General features: G+C 43.1%; 1 protein-coding gene across 1 annotated transcript; it reads right to left on the reverse strand.

Annotated features, from left to right (window-relative positions):
- Positions 1-7679: 7679 nt before the first annotated feature.
- On the reverse strand, positions 7680-10396 carry LOC108587044 (NADH dehydrogenase [ubiquinone] 1 beta subcomplex subunit 3-like). The gene has a single exon (XM_021940304.2). It carries the CDS (start codon positions 8438-8440, stop codon positions 8159-8161), a length of 282 nt encoding a protein of 93 aa, XP_021795996.1. The 5' UTR covers positions 8441-10396; the 3' UTR covers positions 7680-8158.
- Between the last annotated feature and the right edge of the window lie 10959 nt (positions 10397-21355).

Below are 21355 nucleotides of genomic sequence, written 5' to 3' on the forward strand. Positions count from 1 at the left end.
GTGGCAGCTGCAGTAACTGCACACAGGCATGAGGGCACACTTGCTACCACAGGGTCTAACTGACATGAGAAATATGCTATAGGACATATTTGAGATCCAAAAAGTTGTCTTAGAATACCTGCAGCTATCTCATTATTTTTATGGCAATACAGAGGAAAAGGTTGTCAAAATTAGGTAAGCCAAGGTCAGTGGGTATGAACAATGCTAATATTAAGGCTCAGAGGAGATCATCAGCATATGGCACAAGAGTGGAGCCTTGGATAAGGGCTAAAGAGTCTAAGTGGGTTTTAAAGACCTGGGAAAGCATTAAGGGAGACTCACGATATCCCCGAGGAATGTGAGTCCATGTTAATTGTCTCTCTCATATGTAAATGCAAAAAGAAATGTCTAGTCAGGGTGCAATGGAATCGAGCAGAGGTCAATTATTGTAAACCAGGCTGTGTCAGCAGGAATCCAGGCAAGAATGGTAGCTGGATTAGGGACTATGGGGTAGGGTAGCAAGGAATTACAAAGGAGTTGCTTTTGGCTCTTGGATCTTGTACAATTGGATAGAAGTGATTCCCCTACCCCACTTCCCACCCCCATTAGAATCAAATTTCTCTTCTTTCTTTTCCTGGCAAGCTTGGGGTGCTACAGGGTGAAGAAATAAAGACCCCAGCAGCCTGCTGTAAAAAACAGTCGATTATATGTTTGATTCCTCGCATTGCATCTCATAAGAGAAGATTGTGGGCTACTGGTGGGAAAGGTTTGTTTCGTTCCCAGGCGGCGTGCGCAGGCCCTGTGCTTAGTAGCAAGCCAGTGTCATTTACATGCGAGGCCCAAAGACTAGTGCGGGCATCTTTTAAGGTTGCATTTTAAATGGAGATGGGTTTCCATTAAGGAAAGTAGAAAGTTTTAGGTTTGTTCCGAGCGCAGAAAAATAAAAACATCTTTCTCATTACATCATGTGCTTACATGAAACTTGCATTAGAATCTCTTCTGGAAAGATTTGCTGGTAAGGAGTCAGAAAGTACAAAAGCACAATGTTGAGAGGGCCTAATTATACTGGGGCGGCCTAAGACATGGGCAGTGAAATAGGTTGCCCACAGACTGACAACTTAAATAGATTCAGAGGTGACAGGTAAAAATAAATCCTCTGGGTGTTATGGTAGAAGAAGTCGAACTAGTGTCAATTAAGAAATCCAGTTCCCAAGCCTCTGCTTAAAGTTTAATGATGGGTTTGCGGATGTGGCTGAGGATCAGCTGACCCCATCAGTTAATGGGGTATTATCCCTCAGAAGGGGAAAATGAAACTTCTGAGGATGGTGAGATCTACGGACCCCACTTTTTCTTTCTTCTTCATCTTTCTTTGAAGTGCAGGACAGTTGTTTTTCCAGTGTCCTGGTTTTTTAAACATCTGCAGACATCTGGAGGCAAACAAGACAGGCACTGTGGTCGGTAGGAAAAATGAGGGGATTTTGAGTTACTCGTAGAGTCATAGCTTTGTTTCTGTAAATACTAGATTTAGAAGGCAGAGCTGTCAGTGTTAATTTTTTTCCTCTTATTTTCTGCAAGCTATTTTCAAAGAATTGCATAGCTGCTTCTGTAATAACACTCAGAGACTGACTCACCCAGGCAGCCACAGTATTCTGAATTTCCCTCTTTATATCAGGGAGATTTCCAACCAAGCCAGAAATTAAAAGATTTCTATGTTCTGGGGTTTCCTGGTTTAATACAGTGTAGCTTTTAAAAGTTTGTATAAAGTATTCCATAAGAACCTTAGGAGATTCTCCTTCCTTTGAGTGTATGCTTCAACCTGAGACCAATTCACCTTGGGGAGAAAGGCCTCTTTCATCATCTCCATTAGGCATGGAATACTGGCCTCTAGCTGAGCCATTTCCTGGTCTCTTGCAGTAGGGTCTAGAAGTAGTTCCAGCCACCTATTTCCTGGGTGGAGGTGGGTAGGGAAGAGTTGGTTCCCCTAGAGTCAGGAGGCCTGTCTAATGACTACAGTATCATCACGGGTAGGAAGAACACATCTTAGTGGCCAGTTGAGGTCCCTGTGAGTGAGATTATGAGTGGCTACCAATCCTTCTCACTCCTCTCTAAATGTGGTAGAATCTTCTGAAAGTGGGGACCAAAGGGCTTTGTAATTTAAAACACCTGCTGCTATACAACATCAACCTAAATATCCATCAACAGATGAATAGATAAAGAAAATGTGGAGTACTACTCAGTCATAAAAAAGAATGGAATCCTGTCATTTACAGCCACATGAGTGGAACTGGAGGTCATCGTCTTAAGTGAGATAAGCCAGGCACAAAAAGACAAGTATTACATGTTCTCACTTATATATGGGGACTAAAAAATTTGATCACATGAAGGTAGAATGTGAAAAGATAAATAACAGTGACTGGTAAGGGTGAGTGGGAGGAAAAGGGATGATGAAGAGAAGTGGGTTAAAGAGTACAAACACAAAATTAGACAGAAGGAAGAAATTCAAGGTTTCATAGCAGAGTGAGTGTAGTAAACAAAAATATATTATATATACTCAGGAGATGGACACCCTAAATACTGACTTGATCACTATGCATTATATATACATTTCAAAATTTCACACTACCCCATAAATTTGTACTAATAAAAAATATTTAGGCCAGGCACGGTGGCTCACACCTATAACCCAGCAGTTTGGGAGGCCAAGGCAGGCGGATCACCTGAGATCAGGAGTTCAAGACCAGCCTGGCCAGCATGGTGAAACCCCGTCTCTACTAAAAATACAAAATTAGCTGGACATGGTGGTACATGCATGTAATCCCAGCTGCTCAGGAGGCTGAGGCAGGAGAATCACTTGAACCCGGGAGGTGGAGGTTGCAGTGAGCTGAGATTGCACCACTGCACTCCAGCCTGGGCAACAAGAGCGAAACTCCGTCTCAAAAAATATATACATTTTTTAAAATAAAATAAAGGATCTAGTGCAGTCTGGAGACAAATTCTTTGTGGTGGGGATCCAGTATAACATTCACAGGGGTCACGGCACAGAAAGGTCTGGAGTTGACAGAGTTTGCAGAACCCTGGGAAGTAGGAGGAGTCTTCTTGGAGCCTGGGCCAGACTGACTTCCTGGCTATCAGCATTTACACAGGCAACCTGTACACCCCAGGCCTGAAGATCAGGCCAGAGGGTGCTCTGTAATCTTCCCAGGAAAGGGAAGTTAAAGCAGGCAGCTGAATATTTAAGGGATTTTCCAAAAAGTTGGAAAACTTTTACGAGTTAAAGGATTTTGCTGAAGAGATGGGGCCGTATTTTGAGGAGGGTGATTCAAGCCAGGGGCCCAGAGATCTAAAAGATCTTCTGGAGGGTCAGGGACAGGGAGTTGGGGGTGCAGGGAAGTATAAGTGGATGGAGAAGGAGGATTTGTAGTGTGTGTGGACTTTAACTTTTGCTTTAAATCTGTTCTTCCCTAAAGCTAGCTGTTACCCTCCTCTACATCCTCTTTACAATGTGATCTTCCCATAGTGCCAATAGGACAGTTGTTTTGGATGAGAACATTTTTTTCAAATAGGGAAGTTTTTCCAATTCAAAGGATCCATCATCTGGCCATTGACCAATACGATATCCAAGAATGTGTTTATTCCAATAGCAACTGAAACCAATAAACCTTTTCATAGAAAGACTGTGAAATAACTTTCCAGGCTTAGAATAAATCTTTACCCTGGATGCAAAAGGCATCCCTAGAGTGAGTGTAGAAGATGCACCCACATGATCCTAAAAAGTTCACACCCAGAGGTGGCCTAGGAAAGCAAAGACCTTTGCTGTCACCAGCAGTGTGAATTGTGTTTACGAAAATGGTGTCTCTGGTCTGTCACAAGACATGGGACACCTCCAGCCACAGACCCACCAATCTGTAGCACCAGGGGGGCAACCCTAGGATGGGATATTCCAAGTACTAATAAAACAAAGAAGATTGAGACAACAAATGGCCCCTATGGACTGGGACCTGCCCTGGAAGCTGGCATGTTCCAACAAAGAGAATGCTACCTGTCATCACGTGTCTCAGGCTTCCACCCTGTAGGCCGGCCACCTGACACAAAGCAAGCCAACACTTACTGCCCTGAACTAGTGGGGCCCAGAGAGAATATTCTCACTGGTCACAAAGCCAAGCTTTTAGGACATAACACAAGTAAAAGAATCTCATCTTGCTTTTGCTTCAGGGACCCATACAAAGATTATCTAAACAGACACCAATCTGGTGAGAAGTGTGCACTCACCAGTCCATGAGGCCAGTTCGAACACAGGACTACAGGCCCTAGACCTGGGTTCCCCCTAGTAGCATATGACACAAAAGATGAAGACAAAGGAAAACAATGACCATCTCTGGGAAGAGTGGGATCAAATAGAAAACAAGAATACTTGAAACAGAAAATGCCAAAGTTGCCACACCCAAAGAATGACTTCACACAAATATTTACGCCGCTAATGTAAGCGTAGAAAGAAAAAAACAGACTCATCAGTCTTGCTTCAACCAGACCCTGCAGGCAGAGATCTAGGACACTGAAGTGGTAAGAATTTCTACCCTCTGCTGGCTTTTGTCAAAGGTCCCAAGATCTCTCAGCTACAGTAGCCAAGGCAAGCAGTGAAATTCCCTCGTCACCACCAGAACTGTTGGGGAGGGAAAAAATTCTCCTCTACCCTCTAGGATCTCCAATAGGCCTAGGAATTAAACTGACAAGACAGATTAATAGGATAAAAGTATACAAGTTTTATTAAATTTTTAGATGCACATGGAACCCTTCACAAGAAAACGAAGACCCGAAGAAGTTGAACAGAGTAGAAAAGGTTTTATACCTTCTAGTCAAAGCAATGATAACTTTTTGAAGTGATGACCAGACAAAGGGGATTGGGGTAGGGACAGTAAATTGTGGGGAAGTGACCAGGAAATATATTGGGAGGGAGATAAAACTAGTGGATGATAAGGGTTGCTTTAGTAAGTTTATACAGATCGATTTCGGTGTTGATTCCCAGTCTGTGGTGTTAACGATGTTTTTCTCTTCCTTGTACAGGGAGGGCTCCTTTCTTATGGGGAATTTTATGGCCTGTATTTATGTAGAAAAGGGTAGATTGGAGAGCCCTTCCTGCTTCTGCTGTTTTTCAAGTGCCTTCAGCTCAAAATAAACAACATGCCAAAGCAGCATATGTTTTTGGGGTGACATGTCCTTAACTTCTTCACTAAATAATCCTAAACTTGAGAGTATGCCTTCTCCCCACTCAGCCATTCCAACCTAAGAATAGGATACAGCCTCCAGCTGGGCAAAACAAAACTAGTACAAGATATTTAACAAAATTTCAGGAAAGCAGAGCCCAAAGAGTCTAACCAAGGCTGCAATTTAGCTGGGCATGGTGGCTCATGACTGTAATCCCAACACTTTGGGAGGCTGAGGTGGGAGGATTGCTTTGAGTCCAGGAATCCAAGACCAGTCTGAACAATACAGGGAGACCCCATCTCTACAAAAAAAAAAAAAAAAATTAACGGCATGGTGGCTCTCACCTGTGGTCCCAGGTACTTGAGAGGCTAAGGTGGGAGGATCACTTGAGGGTGGGAGGTAGAGGCTACAGTGAGCCATGATTGCAACAATGCATTCCAGCCTGGGTGACAGAGTGAGACCCTGTCTCAAAAAAAAAAAAAAACTAGGCCAGGTGAGGTGGCTCACACCTGTAATCCCAGCACTTTGGGAGGGGGAGAGAGGATCACTTAAGACCAGGAGTTCCAGACAAGCCTGAGCAACATAGCAAGACCCTGTCTTTACAAAAAAAATTTTTAATTACCTGGGTGTGGTAGGCGTGGTCTCAGCTACTTGGAGGCTGAAGCAGGAGGATCACTTGAGCCCAGAAGTTTGAGACTAGCCTGGGAAATATGGCAAGACCCCGTCTCTACCAAAAAATACAAAAATTAGCCAGGTGTGGTGGCGTGCACCTGTAGTCCCAGCTATTTAGGAGGCTGATGTGGAAGGATTGCTGGAGCCTGGAAGGTCAAGGCTGCAGTGAGCCGAGATTGCACCACTGCACTCCAGCCCAGATGGCAGAGTGAAACCCTGTCTCAAATAAATAAAGTGGTGTAGGAGACCAGAATATAACATCTGAAATATGGCTGTAGGAGACCAGAATATGCCACCCAAAATATGCCTTTTTGGCACAAGGATTATTTTGAGCAACAGCAAAGGACTAGCTCTGAAAACAAATTACCATCTTGTAAGGAAAATATAAAGGAAAATTCCATGTGTAAGGATGACTTCTCTCTGTACCAGGAGGAGAGGATGACTCTGAATAACAAAAGACTCTTGTCAATGGAGAAGGCACCAACTTAAATCCACATAACAAACCTTACCCTAGTTTACCCATGCTTTCCCTGGTTACCTCTCCATAACTGGCCTTCCCCACACCTGTTTGTTTCAGTGAACTATAGTATATAAGGCTGAATTCAAAGCCACTTCTTTGAGATTGACTCATTTCTCTGTGTATCTCTCATGTATTCCTGAGGTATACATGTTAATCAACCTCTGTTTTTCTCTTGTTAATCTGTCTTTGATTATAAGAATCTCACTAAGAACTATGAAAGGTAGAGAAAATTATTTTTCCTCCTCTACAATAGAAAGAAGTGAGAACTAGATGAAGATGAAGTAATATAATGACAAATTGTGTCTCTGAAGTAGAAAGCCCAACAAACTGAACAGAAAAATATTCAAGAGAACATCCCTGAAACAAAGAAAAGCGACTCTGCAGAATTAAAGAACACGTTGTGTTTCAAACTACTTCAACATAGAACATTCAATATTAAGACATATCTTGACCTACCTATTGAAATTAAAAAATAAAGAATTCTTCAAGCATTCAGACAAATGACAACACATTATATGCAGGGGACAGGCTGACCTCAGAACTCAATGGCAGAAGACAGTGAACCAATGGCTAATGGAGTGTAACCCAAGGATCTTATGCAAGTAAGTTCCCATACATGGGCAAAGAGGACTCTCCCAAGCAAGAAAAACATCAGGAAACACAGCATCCAAGAGCCTCTCTCAGAGAAACTACTTGATGATATCCTGGCAATTAAGAGAAGACTTCGAGAAAGAAATAAAGGAGCAGAAGCCACATAAAAGGTTTTGGTGGGCCGGGCGCGGTGGCTCATGCCTGTAATCTCAGCACTTTGGGAGGCCAAGGTGGGTGGATCACCTGAGGTCAGGAGTTCGAGACCAGCCTGACCAACATGGAGAAACCCCGTCTCTACTAAAAATACAAAATTAGCCAGGCATGGTGGCAGGTGCCTGTAATCCCAGCTACTCAGGAGGCTGAGGCAGGAGAATGGCTTGAATCTGGGAGGCGGAGTTTGAGTGAGCCAAGATTGCGCCACTGCACTCCAGCCTGGACAACAAGAGCAAAACTCAGTCTCAAAAATAAATAAATAAAAATAAAAATATGAAAGTTGAGGAGAGGGTAATGTGAGGAGAGGAAGTATGATAATCCTCATTTTTTTGTGGAAGTCAGTCAATGTATAAAATCGAAATGTGTGGTTCACAAAAAAAAGCATCATTACTTCCGAAATTTCTTAATTTCGGAAAGAACTTTTAAGAGCTAATACTTGTTATACAGAAAAAAAAATTATTTGAAATCTAGCCTATGTAACAAACCTACACGTTCTGCACATGTATCCCTGAACTAAAGTAAAACAAAAATTTTTTTAAAACTAGCAATTTTTTCTCTTCCCACTTTACTTCATATTTTTTTTCTGTTCAATCCAAGTTGTTTCCTCCTATGAAATCCAAGTAAAACTATATTGAATATTGTTTGATAGCAAAGGAGCCTTAACATGTGATGATGTTGCACCCACAGGGTGAGAGAATTGTAGGTGAATATGAAATACTGTTGACCCCACCATGTGCATTTATTTCATTGTTTTCATGTCTATTAAGCCATTGGCTTCAAATTATGCTTTACATGGGTATGTAGATTTGTCATAAAATTCATAAAATTATACACCAAAAAGGAGTGAGGTTTTTTTGCATATATTTTATTTTATTAAATCTTACTAATTTCTTTAAGGGACAAGCCAGACAAGTAGGCTACAGTGAAGAAATCTTAGTTTGGAGAGTTAAGAAACCACTGTGATACTTCCAGGTATTATCTTCAGTGATGCTTATCTTTATTCAGGGACTCCAGATAATATTCAGCTCCTACAGCTCCCACAAATGCAGCAAATCCCCATTTGAATCCTTGTAATAATGCACCAGTAAAGGAACCATTGTTTGCAAAGCCACTCACATCTCTCCAAGCTTCATCACGGCCCCATGGATCCCTTAGCCCTCGTGCAGCCAACTTCTTCTTGACAGTTTCTAATGGTGTCCCCTCTATCTTCCATTGTTTACAATCTGGAAGTTCCATTTTACTGTGTCCATGTTCATGAGCCATGTCTGACAGCAATCTGACCTCTCAGGACACTCAGCTCTGCAACCGGAGCCAACCCGGGTGTGTTTTCTTATACGTAAGTTTACATCGATAAAGTTTATTTAAAAGGTTTTTAAAATGATGCCCCACTGGAGTCTTTATAGAGGATCAGGAAAGAAGTGAAGAGGAGAGGGCACAGCTTACCCTCCCCCATCTCCATTGAATTAACCTGGACAGCTAGACACTAATTTCTTTTACCTAAAGACCTTCAACATAGGGTCTCATAGCTTTAAGGGGCAGGGAAGAACACAGCTGTCATAAGAGTAGATGTCAGTTGACCTGACTATAAACAGAAATTGTGTACAGCTGAAGGTGGTGAGGAGGCGGAACAAGCTGACAAAATCATTCCAGTGACGTAAAGGTAAACTAACAACACTTGAGACAAACAATACTTCTAGATGACACCCTCATTTCTGCTTTCCAGAGTGGCTTTAACCCAGTCCTTCATGGACACATGGAGATGGTCTCCAGATGGGGTGTGGTGCCTCTGGGTCTGTGAATGGAACCTCATGGGGGCTGGGACATCCCACAGTTGACTCAGCTTCCACAGAGGAATCCCCTAGCTCTGCTCCAGCTACAAGCAGGCCCAAGCGAGGGAGCAACTGGCTGGGGTCCTTCCAGCACAAAACCTTTTCAGTTTTCCTAACAATTTCCCGCCTCATGTCTGCAATGTTTTGGCAGCTGCAGGGCCTGTTTTACTCCTCCCTTTCAACTTGCCTGGTTCTTTGAGCCACAGGGGAGACCCAAAACCCTGAAGAACATCCCGGAATGCAAAGCATTTGCAATGAGTCACAGCTGCAGAGGTGCCAGCAAGAGCTGTTCCAGGCTTAAGTAAGACAGGGAAGCGGGGAGAGAGGTCAGGGGTCTCAGCTGCACAGTTTATGTCAAAGGCTGGACCCAGGAAAGAGGACCGGTAGCACTGGCTGGAACGAGGAAAGAAAATGATGAGAAATAGCTGCACGGGGACCACTCCTCTGAAGCTTCCCCACCGGCTTTGCGTGGGGCTGTCAGCCCTACTAGCCATTCTCTAAATTCTAAAAATTCTCCCAGGAATAAGAACTTTCTGGATGACGGGGGATTGTAAGCTGGCATTTGGAAAATGATCCCTGACAGTCTTCTAACCAACAATCATAAAGGGCTGAGCCCACTGAGCTTTGCAACGCACTATTTTAAGATGTACTTTTAAAATGCAGTGGGCGTTCTCTCCTTTTGCACCCACAGAGGGGCATTCACTGGTTCTTTCTTGCCTAGAAAACACCCCTCCCTTTTAAGTCCTGGAGAGAGGCTTTGGGTGTCAAAACATTACTTCCTTTTCATTTTCGTATTAACAATTGTGCATAGAGAATATATTCATAATATTCGTCCCAAATATTCAAAAAACTGTAAAATAAGTGTCTAACTTCTGTTTTCCCCTGCCACCTAGTTCTTCCTGGAAGCAAGTTTCTTGTGTATTTTTCCAGAAATATTCTTTGCATGTATAAGCACGTCTGGTATATGTAATTGTTTTTGTACAAATGGCATACAATACACAATATTCTCCTCTCTGTTTGAAAACTGCTTCGTGTCAGTACAAACAGAACTGCCTTATGTGTTCATTTTCACTAGACATTTAAACAGTACCCTGTTTATTTACATGTTGGTTATTTTCCATCTTTCCCTATTACAAACTGTGCTTCAGTGACAATCTTTTAAAATATATCATGTGTGGGTAAAATTTCTAGAGGTGAGATTTCTATGTCAAATTTGGATATTTTGATTGATATTTTGTCAAATTGCCCTTCATAGAGATTGTACCAATTTATACGCATAGGTATGGGAGTACCTGTTTCCGGTCCGGTGTGGTGGCTCACGCCTGTAATCCCAGCACTTTGGGAGGCTGAGGCAGGCAGATGGCCTGAGGTCAGGTTCGAGACCAACCTGACCAACATGGCAAAGAAACCTTGTCTCTACTAATACAAAAAAAAAAAAAAAATTAGCCAGGTGTGGTGACATATACCTGTAGTGCCAGCTACTCTGGGGCTGAGGCAGGAGAATCACTTGAACCCGGGAGGTGGAGGTTGCAGTGAGCCGAGATGGCACCACTGCACTCCAGCCTGGTGACAGGGTGAGACTGTGTCTCAAACAAAAGGAGAGGGCCTGTTTCCCCATCCCTTAGCACAGAATATTCCAACTTTTTTACCTATCCCAACTGATAGGTTAAAAAATGATACCTTATCATAATTTTAATTTGGTTTCATCTTTATCAAATGTCGACCATCTTTGCCTATGTTTGAGAGCCACTTGCATGTTCTGTTCTGTGAACCATGTTCTCTGCCTGTTTTCTATCACATTGCTGTTTGACTTGTTGAACTCTACATATCAGGGAAAATCGTGTTTTGTTCATGTATATATGGGAGGGGTTTTTCCCCGATTTGCTTCTTCTTCCCTCCATATTTACAGTGTTTGTTTTATACAGAAGTCTTTCCAGTTTTATGTTTTTGAATTTACCTTTTCATTCTTGGCCTCTAGAAAGTTTATCATTTAGATAGTATTTCCCTTGAAATTATGAAAAATTTTCACGATACATTCTACTCAAAGATTTATTATTTTGTGCTGAATATTTATATCTGCAATCCAGCCAGAATTTATTGTAGTGATGAGATAAGTAGGCCTCCACTGATATCTTTTTCCAGCTGGCTCTCTGGTAGATGCAACACCATTTATTGGGCCAGGAATTCAGGCACAGGTGAGCAGGATCCTCTGTTTTAGGGTCTTTTACAAAACTGTGATGACAGTGTCAGCCAAGCCTGGGGTTTCACTGAAGGCTCAACTGGAGAAGGACTTGCCTTCAAGTTCACATGGTTGTTGGCAGGATTCAGTTCATTGTTGCTTGTCAGGTGGAGGAACTCAGCTCCTTCCTAGCCTTCTCTCAGGGGGCTCTCTGAGTTTCTTGCCACATGGGCCTCTCCACATTGGCAGCTTCATCAAAGCCAGCAGGGGCAAAATCAATGGAGTCTTCTGGCAAGATGGAAGTTACAGTCTTACCTAAAGTAATCACAGAAGTGACCTTCCATCTCCTATACCATGTTCTATTGGTAGAAGCAAGTCACAGGTTCCATTCCCACTCAAGGGGAGGAGATTATACAAGGTGAGAATGCTAGGAGGTGGGTATATCAGTCTATTCTCACACTGCTATAAAGAACTTCCCTGAGACTGGGTAATTTATAAAGGAAAGAGGTTTACTTGACTCATAGTTCTGTATGACTGAGGAGGCCTCAGGAAACTTAAAATCATGATGGAAGGCAAAGGACAAGCAAGCACCTTCTTCACAAGGTGGCAGGAGAGAGAGAAGAGGGAAGAGCCCCTTATAAAACCATCAGATCTCATGAGAACTCACTCACTATCATGAGAACAATATGGGGGAAACCACCTTCATGATCCAATCACCTTCCACCAGGTCCTTCCCTCAACACCTGGGGATTACAATTCGTGATGAGATTTGGGTGGGGACACAGAGCCTAACCATATCAGTGGGGCTCATTGGGAGCCATGTAGCCTGTCTGCCATAATCCACACTCTGGCCCCCAGTGATCCATGTCCTTCCCATATGCAAAATACATCTACCCCATCTCAAGTCCTCCAAAAGTCTTATTCCATTACAGAGTCACTTTGAGGGCCAAAACCTCATCATCTAAATCAGGTCCAGGTGTACGGATGAGGGTCCTCAGGTGTAACTCATTAAGTCCAGCTCCTGGAGCACAATTCCTCTTCCTGCGGACTTGCAAAACTATGAAATGAAAAAAAAAAATGAAACAAGTTGTTTGCCTCACACACCCAACGTACAATGGTGGAACAGGAGAAGGATAGCAGCTAGAGGCATTCCTATTCAAAAAGGAAGAAAACGGGAGGTACACAGGAGTCACTGGTTCATGACAACACACAGATTTAGGTTTGTTCAAAATGTTCATAGCTCAATTGCAGTATTACTCTATTTTGTCCATTCGTTTTTTCTTGCTCCTCTCTTTTTACACACACACACACACACACACACACACAGTTCATTTTATATTACTCTTCTTTTAACCAGCATCATCCTTTGCCTTCTTTTTTTGTTTTGTTTTGGAGAGATGGGATCTCACTATGTTTCCCAGGCTGGTCTCCAACTCCTGGGCTCAAGTGATCCTCCCACCTCTGCCTCCCAAACAGCTGAGATTACAAGTGTGAGCCACCATGCCCAGCCAATCACCATTATCATCACTTTATGCTAAGTTCTAGGTAACTTTCTAACTGTTAACTTTTATTAACTTACTTAACCCTCACAACAACCCTATGAGTGTAGGTACTATTATTATCCCATTTTTATGTAAGAGCAAACTGAAATAGAGAAAGGCTAAATAACTTTCCAAGAACATACAACTAGTAAGGGCAGAACCAGACATGAGATGGGTATTCCCAGAAGAGCAACGGGTAGGAGGTTTCAGTGAAGGAGGGACTAAACTGGTGTTCTCCGCTGGCAAAAATTCTTTTTGATTCCTTGTAACACAAGGGTGTGGGTGTGTCTGGTATATGTGTGATGCCCTTTCTGTTCCCTAGTCAGCAGCAATCAACAACTGTGAGACTGTTCACAAGTCACAGGTAATTTTTTCCTACTTTGCTTCCCTGACAGACTGTTTCCTACAACTAGAGCAAGATTGTGTGCTTCTTCATTTAATCTCGCCTCCCCCTACCACTCCGCAGTGCCCCCTGGAAACTCCTACAGCCAGCCCAAGCATCCTGTGCCCATCACTTCTAACCAGGGAGTGTTGAGTGCCCCCTCATGATACACCATGCAGGAGAATGTGTCTGGGACTCAGGCTGCAGGTTCCGTCCTGGGGTCTTCACCAGCCCTCACTGATTTTTACTGGAAGCCCTTCCTCATTATTGTAGATCAGGGTTTGCAGTTATTCTTTATGGTTCTCCTTTCCCTCCTTCCTAACAGAACCTCAGCTTCATTAATCCATCCAGCAGTCCCGCACGCGTCTTCAACAGCCAAGGAGATTCAGGAGAAGAAGACTGTATCCCCAATTCCCACTCAAGGCATGGGCTCTGATTGGCCTAAACTAATTTCAGTAATTCCTTCTCTCCTCTTTTGCCAGTGTTCAGTCATCTAGATTTGAACAAAACAGCACATGGCATTCCCTTTGGTGAGAGGTATGGATCCAGGGGCAGGCATGTGAACTAAATTGGTCTACCAGGATGTTTACTTGCTCTCTCACCTAGTGGATACACACAAGGACTTATGCGGCCAAAATTGCTATGGGCCATGATAGGAAGACAAAGGGAACCAGCGTTCAGATGAAGCCTATGGAAAATAGCAAAGAGAGGCAGGAAAACTAGGGGTCATGGGTGATGTTGTTGAGCCTGTCAATCTTTGGACTTCTTATTATATGAGTTAATACATTCCTTATTTTAGAAACCATTCTGAGTCAGTTTCTGTGTTTTCTTATTTTAGCTTTTTTGTTGTAACTTCTACATTGGATTAATTACAATCATATATTTAAAACTAGTAGGTCTCATTACCTTATGAATGAGTTCATAGTTCATCCAGGACTCTAAACTATCAAAAGATGCGATTAGCTTCAAAACAGGCAGCAACAGCATTGCCTGGGGAAAGCTACCCTTGTAGTAACTGTCATACTCCAGAAGCAGGGACAACCCACAATATTGCTTTCAGATACCCATCCTTACACTGCCCACCTCCTGTCCTATCTGTCTGTTTACATGTCTGTCATCCACCACTGGAGTGTGCAGAGTGCTTTGGGGTGGAAATTGGCTTCTCGCATCCAACATCTTACTATAGTGCCTGCCTGTCCCTTAAGAATGAACAGATGAATACCAGGTGTGAAACACCCAATGTTTCTTTCCAAATTTCACAGTGATTCCAAAGGCCCTTAGGATGCCCTAGGGATAAAAACTGAAATCCAAGTGGCATCCTGAGTAAATAAATGAAGGCTGGGTGGAGTGGAGACTTCTCTCTATATTCAAAGCCCATTGCTCCTGTGGAGGGCAGAGGAAATGTTATAACAGAGTCCCCCCGCTCCCAGCTTAATTACTCGTTGTGTTGTATGTGCTAAATTGGTTGGATGTTGGTTGTTTCTAAAAGTCTGAGTGGTCATTAGTGCTCTTCTTCCCACAATGAAAAGTGAAGAAGCTTTTGTGCTTCAGGCCCAGCACAGAGGATGATGTAAGTGAGGTTTAAGGAGGATGGCAGAGTGGCTGGGGCTTGGAGCAAGGCATTTTCCCCATGGCAGGGTAGCTGCGAAGGGGTAGCTTTCACAGGCTTTCTGGAAGTGACAAAGACGGGACTCCATTTGCACACAGATGAAATGATGCTGGATTTTGAGTGAGCTCTAAATCCAATGACTGGTACCCTTCTAAGAGGAGAGGGAGATTTGAAACACAGAGACACATAAAGAGCAGTCTGTGTGCAGGTGGAGGCAGTAATGGGAGTTTTGCTGCCACCAACCAACGAACACCCGAAGCCATCAGAAGCTGAAAGAGGCAAGGAAGGATCCTCCTGTCAGGCCTCAGAGAGAGAGAGGCACTGCCACCTTCATTTCACACTTCCGGCCTCCAGAACCATGAAAGAAGACATTTCTGTGGTTTTACATCACCCAGTTCGTGGTAATTTGTTAAGGCACCCTTAGCAAACTAACACGGGATACATCTGTATCAGAGACCCCCATCCCTTGGGCCTCTGATTATAAGTGATCAAGAAGGATCGTTTCCATTATTTACCTAACAATTGATGACTCAGACCGTTTTTTCATATTGCTAACCGCATGTGTAACTTTTTAAAAATAACCTGCAGGCCTGGCACCGTGGCTTATGCCTGTAATCCCAATGCTTTCTCAGGCAGGAGGATTGCTTGAGGTCAGGAGTTTAAGACCAGCCTGGCCAACATGGCAAAACCCCATCTCTATAAAAATACAAAAATTAGCTGGGCATGGTGGTTCTCACGCCTGTAATCCCAGCTACCTGGGAGGCTGAGGCAGGAGAATCGCTTGAACCTGGGAGGCAGAGGTTACAGTGAGCCAAGATCACGCCACTGCACTCCAGCCTGAGCAACAGAATGAAATTCTGTCTCAAAAAAAAAAAAAAAAAATTAGCTCGGCATGGTGGTGTGCACCTGTGGTCCCAGCTACTCAGGAGGCTGAGGTAGAAGGATTGCTTGAACCTGGGAGTTGAAGGCTGCAGTAAGCCGTGATAGTGACACTGCACTCCAGCCTGTGCTACACAGTAAGACCCTGTCTCAAAAAAATAAAATTAATAAATAAACACAACCCTGCTTACAAATGCTGAGAATTCTCTCTAAATTCAGGGTATACAAGAAGGAGTATCATTTGATGCCTCTGGTGATAGGGACTAGATTAGAGGAACAAAGCGTTAGATTAGAGGACAGAAGCATTTTTGTCCTCATGCTGTTTAAGTTTTTTTTTTTTTTTTATCTTATGCCTTTCTTTATTTAAACACACACAAACACACAGTTAAAGAAAAAAATGGCATAGAATTCCTATTGCTTCTATAAACTGTGATGTAGCTGTCACCGAGTTACATAAAAGTATCTTTTGACCACCAATTGCTTAATCAAAATCAAACTATTAATTTGTTTATATAAAGAACTGTGGTATTACTATTAACAGTTTTGCATATGAAATATTGGTGCTTTGTTATGTTGCTACTGCCTGAAACCTGTTTGCAAATCAAATACATTCTTTCTTCACTTATTTAATTTCTTTGTTATAACTTTGTTTGAATTGTGAGGGTACCTTTGTACCTTCTGTAATGTGGTTGAATAAAAGTGAAGGCAGGCTGTAATGATTGTTACAATTAGTCTCCTTTAAAAAAATAAAAATTAAAAAAAAGACAGGGATCCCAGGACACAGGCCATTTTGGGTTGCTTATTTTTTTACCAAATGGAAAGCTGAGATAGGCTTACCTGTGAATGTGAAGTTTAAAGATAATGATCATTGCTACATCTGTCAGTATTTCTGGAGACCCAAAATAAAACTGCAGTCATTAATGCTCATTCATTCTTTCTTTCATTCAAATGTATTGCCTGCATGTGCTTTGTAATGTGTTAGAGGCTAAGGATTTATAAAAGCCATAAGGTGGGAACCTGCTCTCAAGAGGGCGACGAACCTGTAACTGGGTATATATGTACGATTCACACTGATGGGAGCAATAGTAGCACACAGCAACCCACGTGGAAGGGGTGAATCGCTGTGTTTGGGAGCTTCAAGAGGACAGCTTATGTGGTAAAAGTCATAGGGATGATTAATGTTGTTAATGGATCCATGATGGACTCTATTACAATTCCATAACCATACTTCCAGGTCATCTAAACAGACAAGTTTTTTCCTCTTACGCTGTCAACTTCTTTGATTATTGGTAGTGTCTATTTCTTTCTTTCTTTTTTTTTTTTTAAGACAGAGTCTCACTCTGTTGCCCAGGCTGGGGTGCTGTGGCATGATCTTGGCTCACTACAAGCTCTGCCTCCCTGGTTCAAGCGATTCTCCTGTCTCAGCCTCCTGAGTCACTGGGATTACAGGCCTGTGCCACCACGCCCAGCTAATTTTTTTATTTTTAGTAGAGATGGAGTTTCACCATGTTGGCCAGGCTGGTCTCGAACTCCCAACCTCAAGTGATCCGCCCACCTCAGCCTCCTAAAGTGCTGGGATTACAGGCATGAGCCACTGTGCCCAGCCGGTACTGTCTATTTCTGATGTGCTCTTAGCAACTTTCAAAGACCTGACTGGGTTCATTCACATACATTATGGAAGGATGACAACATCAAATACGAGGAATAAATTGGAAGCAGAGAGAGGTTTTACTGTAAGGAAAGTAAAGTAAAGAAGCTACACATTTTGAAATTAAAATTTTACATTTTCAGCCAATTCAGCTATTTAGTGATTTGGTCCATGCACTGCACTACACTTGACAATTTTCACTGTTAAGAGCTGAAACCATTCAGAGTAGTGTGGGTCTTTCAAGAGATTAGTCTATTACTTAGTGCAAACCGATCTTGCTGACGGACATTACTTACATGCTGTGGCAGAGATGCTAGCTGCTTCCTTACCATGTTCTCTTCTTCCTGAGCTCATGGCTAGACCACATGCCCCAGCCCCTCTGATGGGGAGGAGTGGCCACGTGGCTGAGTCCAGCCAATGGAATGAGCTGGAGTGATGTGTGCCACTTCCAAGTCTGCCCCATTACAACTTCCCATGCTTCATCTTTGCTCTTTGCAGCTGGCTGGAATGAAGATGACCCCCAGGGCAACCCTGAAAGTTGAAAGCCACCAGTTATAAACAGCAGAGCCTCCGTCAGCCCGGGTGCCCAAATGAAGGAGGCACTCTGCTGGCCTGTGAGGTGTACCCAGTACTGTTACCTGAACAAGAAATAAACTCTACGGTATTTGAGCCATCATACATTTTAAGGTCAGTTTGGTACCGTGGCTGGCTTTTCCTAACTTACATACTTGCCTAGCAAAATTTTTCTCTTTTGTTTTTCTTTGCAGGGGGGTGGACAAAAGAAAGGATAAGCCGAGGGAAATGCACTTATAATATGTATGCCAGATACCTTTCATTTGCCCCTCTAGACCCGAGCTCCCTCCTTCTGTATCCTGAAGACTGACCCACATCTCTGGGCCTCTGAGCCCTCTGACTGCTAGGAAATGAAAAGGAGGGAGGAGGAGGAGGTCAGAATATTTCTTGCCCTGGTTTGCTCCCTGCGAGATCTCTCGGGCTGGCTGCGTCTCCTAACAGAAGTTCATTGCTCCTCTCCACTGGCCTGTTTCACACAGCTCTCTGGCTCCTGGATTCAGGCATGGGTTCCCTGCCCTTGTCCCTTTGGGCCTAGGGCTGTGGTGTTGGCCAGGCTGCTACAAACCCAGGTTACTACAGCATCCCTTACAGGGACTTTGCCCTATGCTCAACTTTGTCACGTCCCTCTGTAAATAAACCTTCCTAGAATTGTCCTCCGCTGAGTGTGCATCTGCTTTCTGTTAGCACTCTGACCAAGACAATCATTCTCTGTCTTCATTCTCAAAAATACTAATACCAAATATTGCACATAGTATATTTCCAGAACCTAGCAAGCCTGTTGTACATTTTAGGGCAATCAGAAACAATCACAAGGAATAATTCACAGGCAAATTATTACATCTCCCTCTTTCAGTGGTACCTTGAATTTTCAGCATCTCCAGGTTCACCTATCTTCACAACCCAAACCTAACATGTAAGTCCCCTTAGTGTCTAGATCAGAATCCAGCTTCCTTAGCCTGGCATTCAATGCCCTTCGTAATCTGGTCTCCGTCTCCTATCCTCCCATGGTCATTTCCTTGCCCTCCCCTTACTTCTCCCCCACCCCACAAGGCAGGAGGATGGTGACTCTGTGACCCTGTCTCTGGAATTCCCTCCCACCTTCCTTTTCACTTTACTCCTGGTGGTCTTAGAAAACTCAGCTCACCTGTCCTGCTGAAAAACTCTTTCCCCGTTGCCTACACCCCCGACACGCCCCTCACCACCCACACATCTATTCACCTTCAAAGCCTGCAGTAGCCGCTTCTCTGCTGTCCCGTGACGGGCCTACCTGTGCCTGCCTGCCCGCCCCAGCTCCTGGACTGTGTTTCTCTAAAGGACTGGGATGGGCTACTCTTTATGTTTGAATCTTCATACTTGGTACTTGACAAATGTTTACTGAATGCACACATCTCCAGTGGTTTTAGGCTTTTGTTAAAAACTTGCAAGAACACTGAAATTCCTGTGGAGGACATGGATAAAGCAGGGATAAGGAGAGGGGCATGTCCTTCTTTTCCCATTCGCTTCTCTACATGAGCTGAGACTTGGGAGAAGAGCCCTGCTTCTACTCTGGAGTTTCTGAGCCTCTGTCTTCCCCATGGAATGAAGAAATAAACCATCACCCCTGCCTTTAACGTGATCCACTCACCACAGATGCCCATTGACTAGAAACTGAATTACTGACGTTTGTCTCATACACATGTATTTTTTTAATTTAGTTTTTTGTTTTTGGTTTTTGGTTTTTGTGTTCTTTGTTGTTGTTTTGGTTTGTTTGTTTGTTTTTTGAGACAGAGTCTTGCTCCGTTGCCCAGGCTGGAGTGCAATGACGTGATCTCAGCTTACTGCAACCTCCACCCTCCTGGCTTCGGCACCCTCCTGCTCAACTCCTGAGTAGCTGAAGCAGCTACAGGTGCCCGGCCACCACACACTCCAGCCCACTTTTTGAGATGGAGTCTCACTTCTGTTGCCCAGACTGAGTGCAGTATGATCTCGCTCACTGCAACCTCTCCACTCCTGGGTTCTAGAGTACCTCCTGCCTCACTCCTTTCCTGAGTAGCTGGGACTACAGGCGCCAACCACCATGCCCAGCTAGTTTTTTTGTATTTTTAGTAGATGGGGTTTCACTATGTTGGCCAGGCTGGTGTCGAACTCCTGACCTCAGATGATCCACCTGCCTCAGCCTCCCAAAGTTCTGGGATTACAGGCATGAGCCACCGTGCCTGGTCTAATTTAGATTCTTAAATAGGTAATATGTTGTCATGGGTCAAAACCAAAATATATAAAAAATTATACAGTGAAACCCACCCTAACCCATGGCTCCCACTTTCCCAGTTCCTTCACTCTATAGGTAACCATTCTTCTTAATTTCTTACATATACTTAGTTCCAGAGTTGTTTAAAAGACATAGAAGCAAATTATGAATATGAATTCTTAAATGTCTTTTTTTTTTTTTTTTTTTTTTTTTTTTTTTTGATACAAGGTCTTGCTCTGTTGCCCAGGCTGGAATGCAGTGGTTCAATCATGGCCCACTGCAACCTTCCCTTCCCAGGCTCAAGTGATCCTTCCAGTTCAGCCTCCCAAGTAGCTGGGACCACAGGTGCACACCACCACACCTGACTAATTTTTTTATTTTTTGTAGAGACAGGATTTCGCCATGTTGCCCAGGCTGGTCTCGAGCTCCTGGGCTCAAGTGATCCACCCACCTAAACCTCCCAAAGTGTTGGGATTATAGGCATGAGCCACCACACCCTGCCCATTCTTACATTTCTGCCTTCTTTATCAAAACATGACATATTTTTCTGGGCTTTGCTTTTTTTAACTGAATATTTTTTAAACATGTTTTGAAAACCTTTCCTTACCTGTTGCTTCCTAATTCTTTTGAACAGCTGCATAGTATTCCATCATCTGGATATATCATAATTTATTTAACAAAACCTTTATTAATAGACATTTGAGTTACTTCTAATATTTTCTGAAAATAGTGCTTAAATGACACATTTAATTTTGATATGATGCCATGTAATTCAATGCATAAATCTTTTAACTTTTTGTACATTTCAAAAATTATTTCTTTTAATCAGTGGGCCAACCAATATGTGACATTTGCTAAAGGATAAATTAAGGTTAGACAATAGATCAATAGCCTGAAAAATTATTCAACTTAATGAGTTCATTTCTGGGCATTTATCCATAAGAATGTTGCAAGATAGAGCAGAGTATGAGTTCATTTCAATGGAGCAGGCAGCGTATGTGTAAACTTCCTAGCTTCTGCCAAGGTCATTTAACCAAAGCAGCATTCCAGAGTTCTTGGGGAAAAAGCTCACTCATTTTGGTACTTTTGATGACCAGTAATATTTTAAACTGTATTGGAGATGCTCATGCAGCAGAGGTTTATAAAAAGGAGAAAGGCTCAGCATGTCTATCCACAACCGGTGTACCATTGGCCTTTTGAGGAAGGTATGCATCAGTTTCAAAACTTGCCTCATTCCAGAGGCTGAGAGGTCACTTGGTGGTTTTCTGACTGTTCCCCAGTACAGAACAGACAAGTACAGGATTCTCTGTG

This window comes from Papio anubis, chromosome 7, assembly GCF_008728515.1.
Source record: "Papio anubis isolate 15944 chromosome 7, Panubis1.0, whole genome shotgun sequence".
NCBI lineage: Eukaryota > Metazoa > Chordata > Mammalia > Primates > Cercopithecidae > Papio > Papio anubis.

Bases quoted from the DNA above. Each gene is read 5' to 3' on its own strand.
- LOC108587044 (XM_021940304.2), bottom strand. From the start codon at position 8,440: ATGGCTCATGAACATGGACACAGTAAAATGGAACTTCCAGATTGTAAA.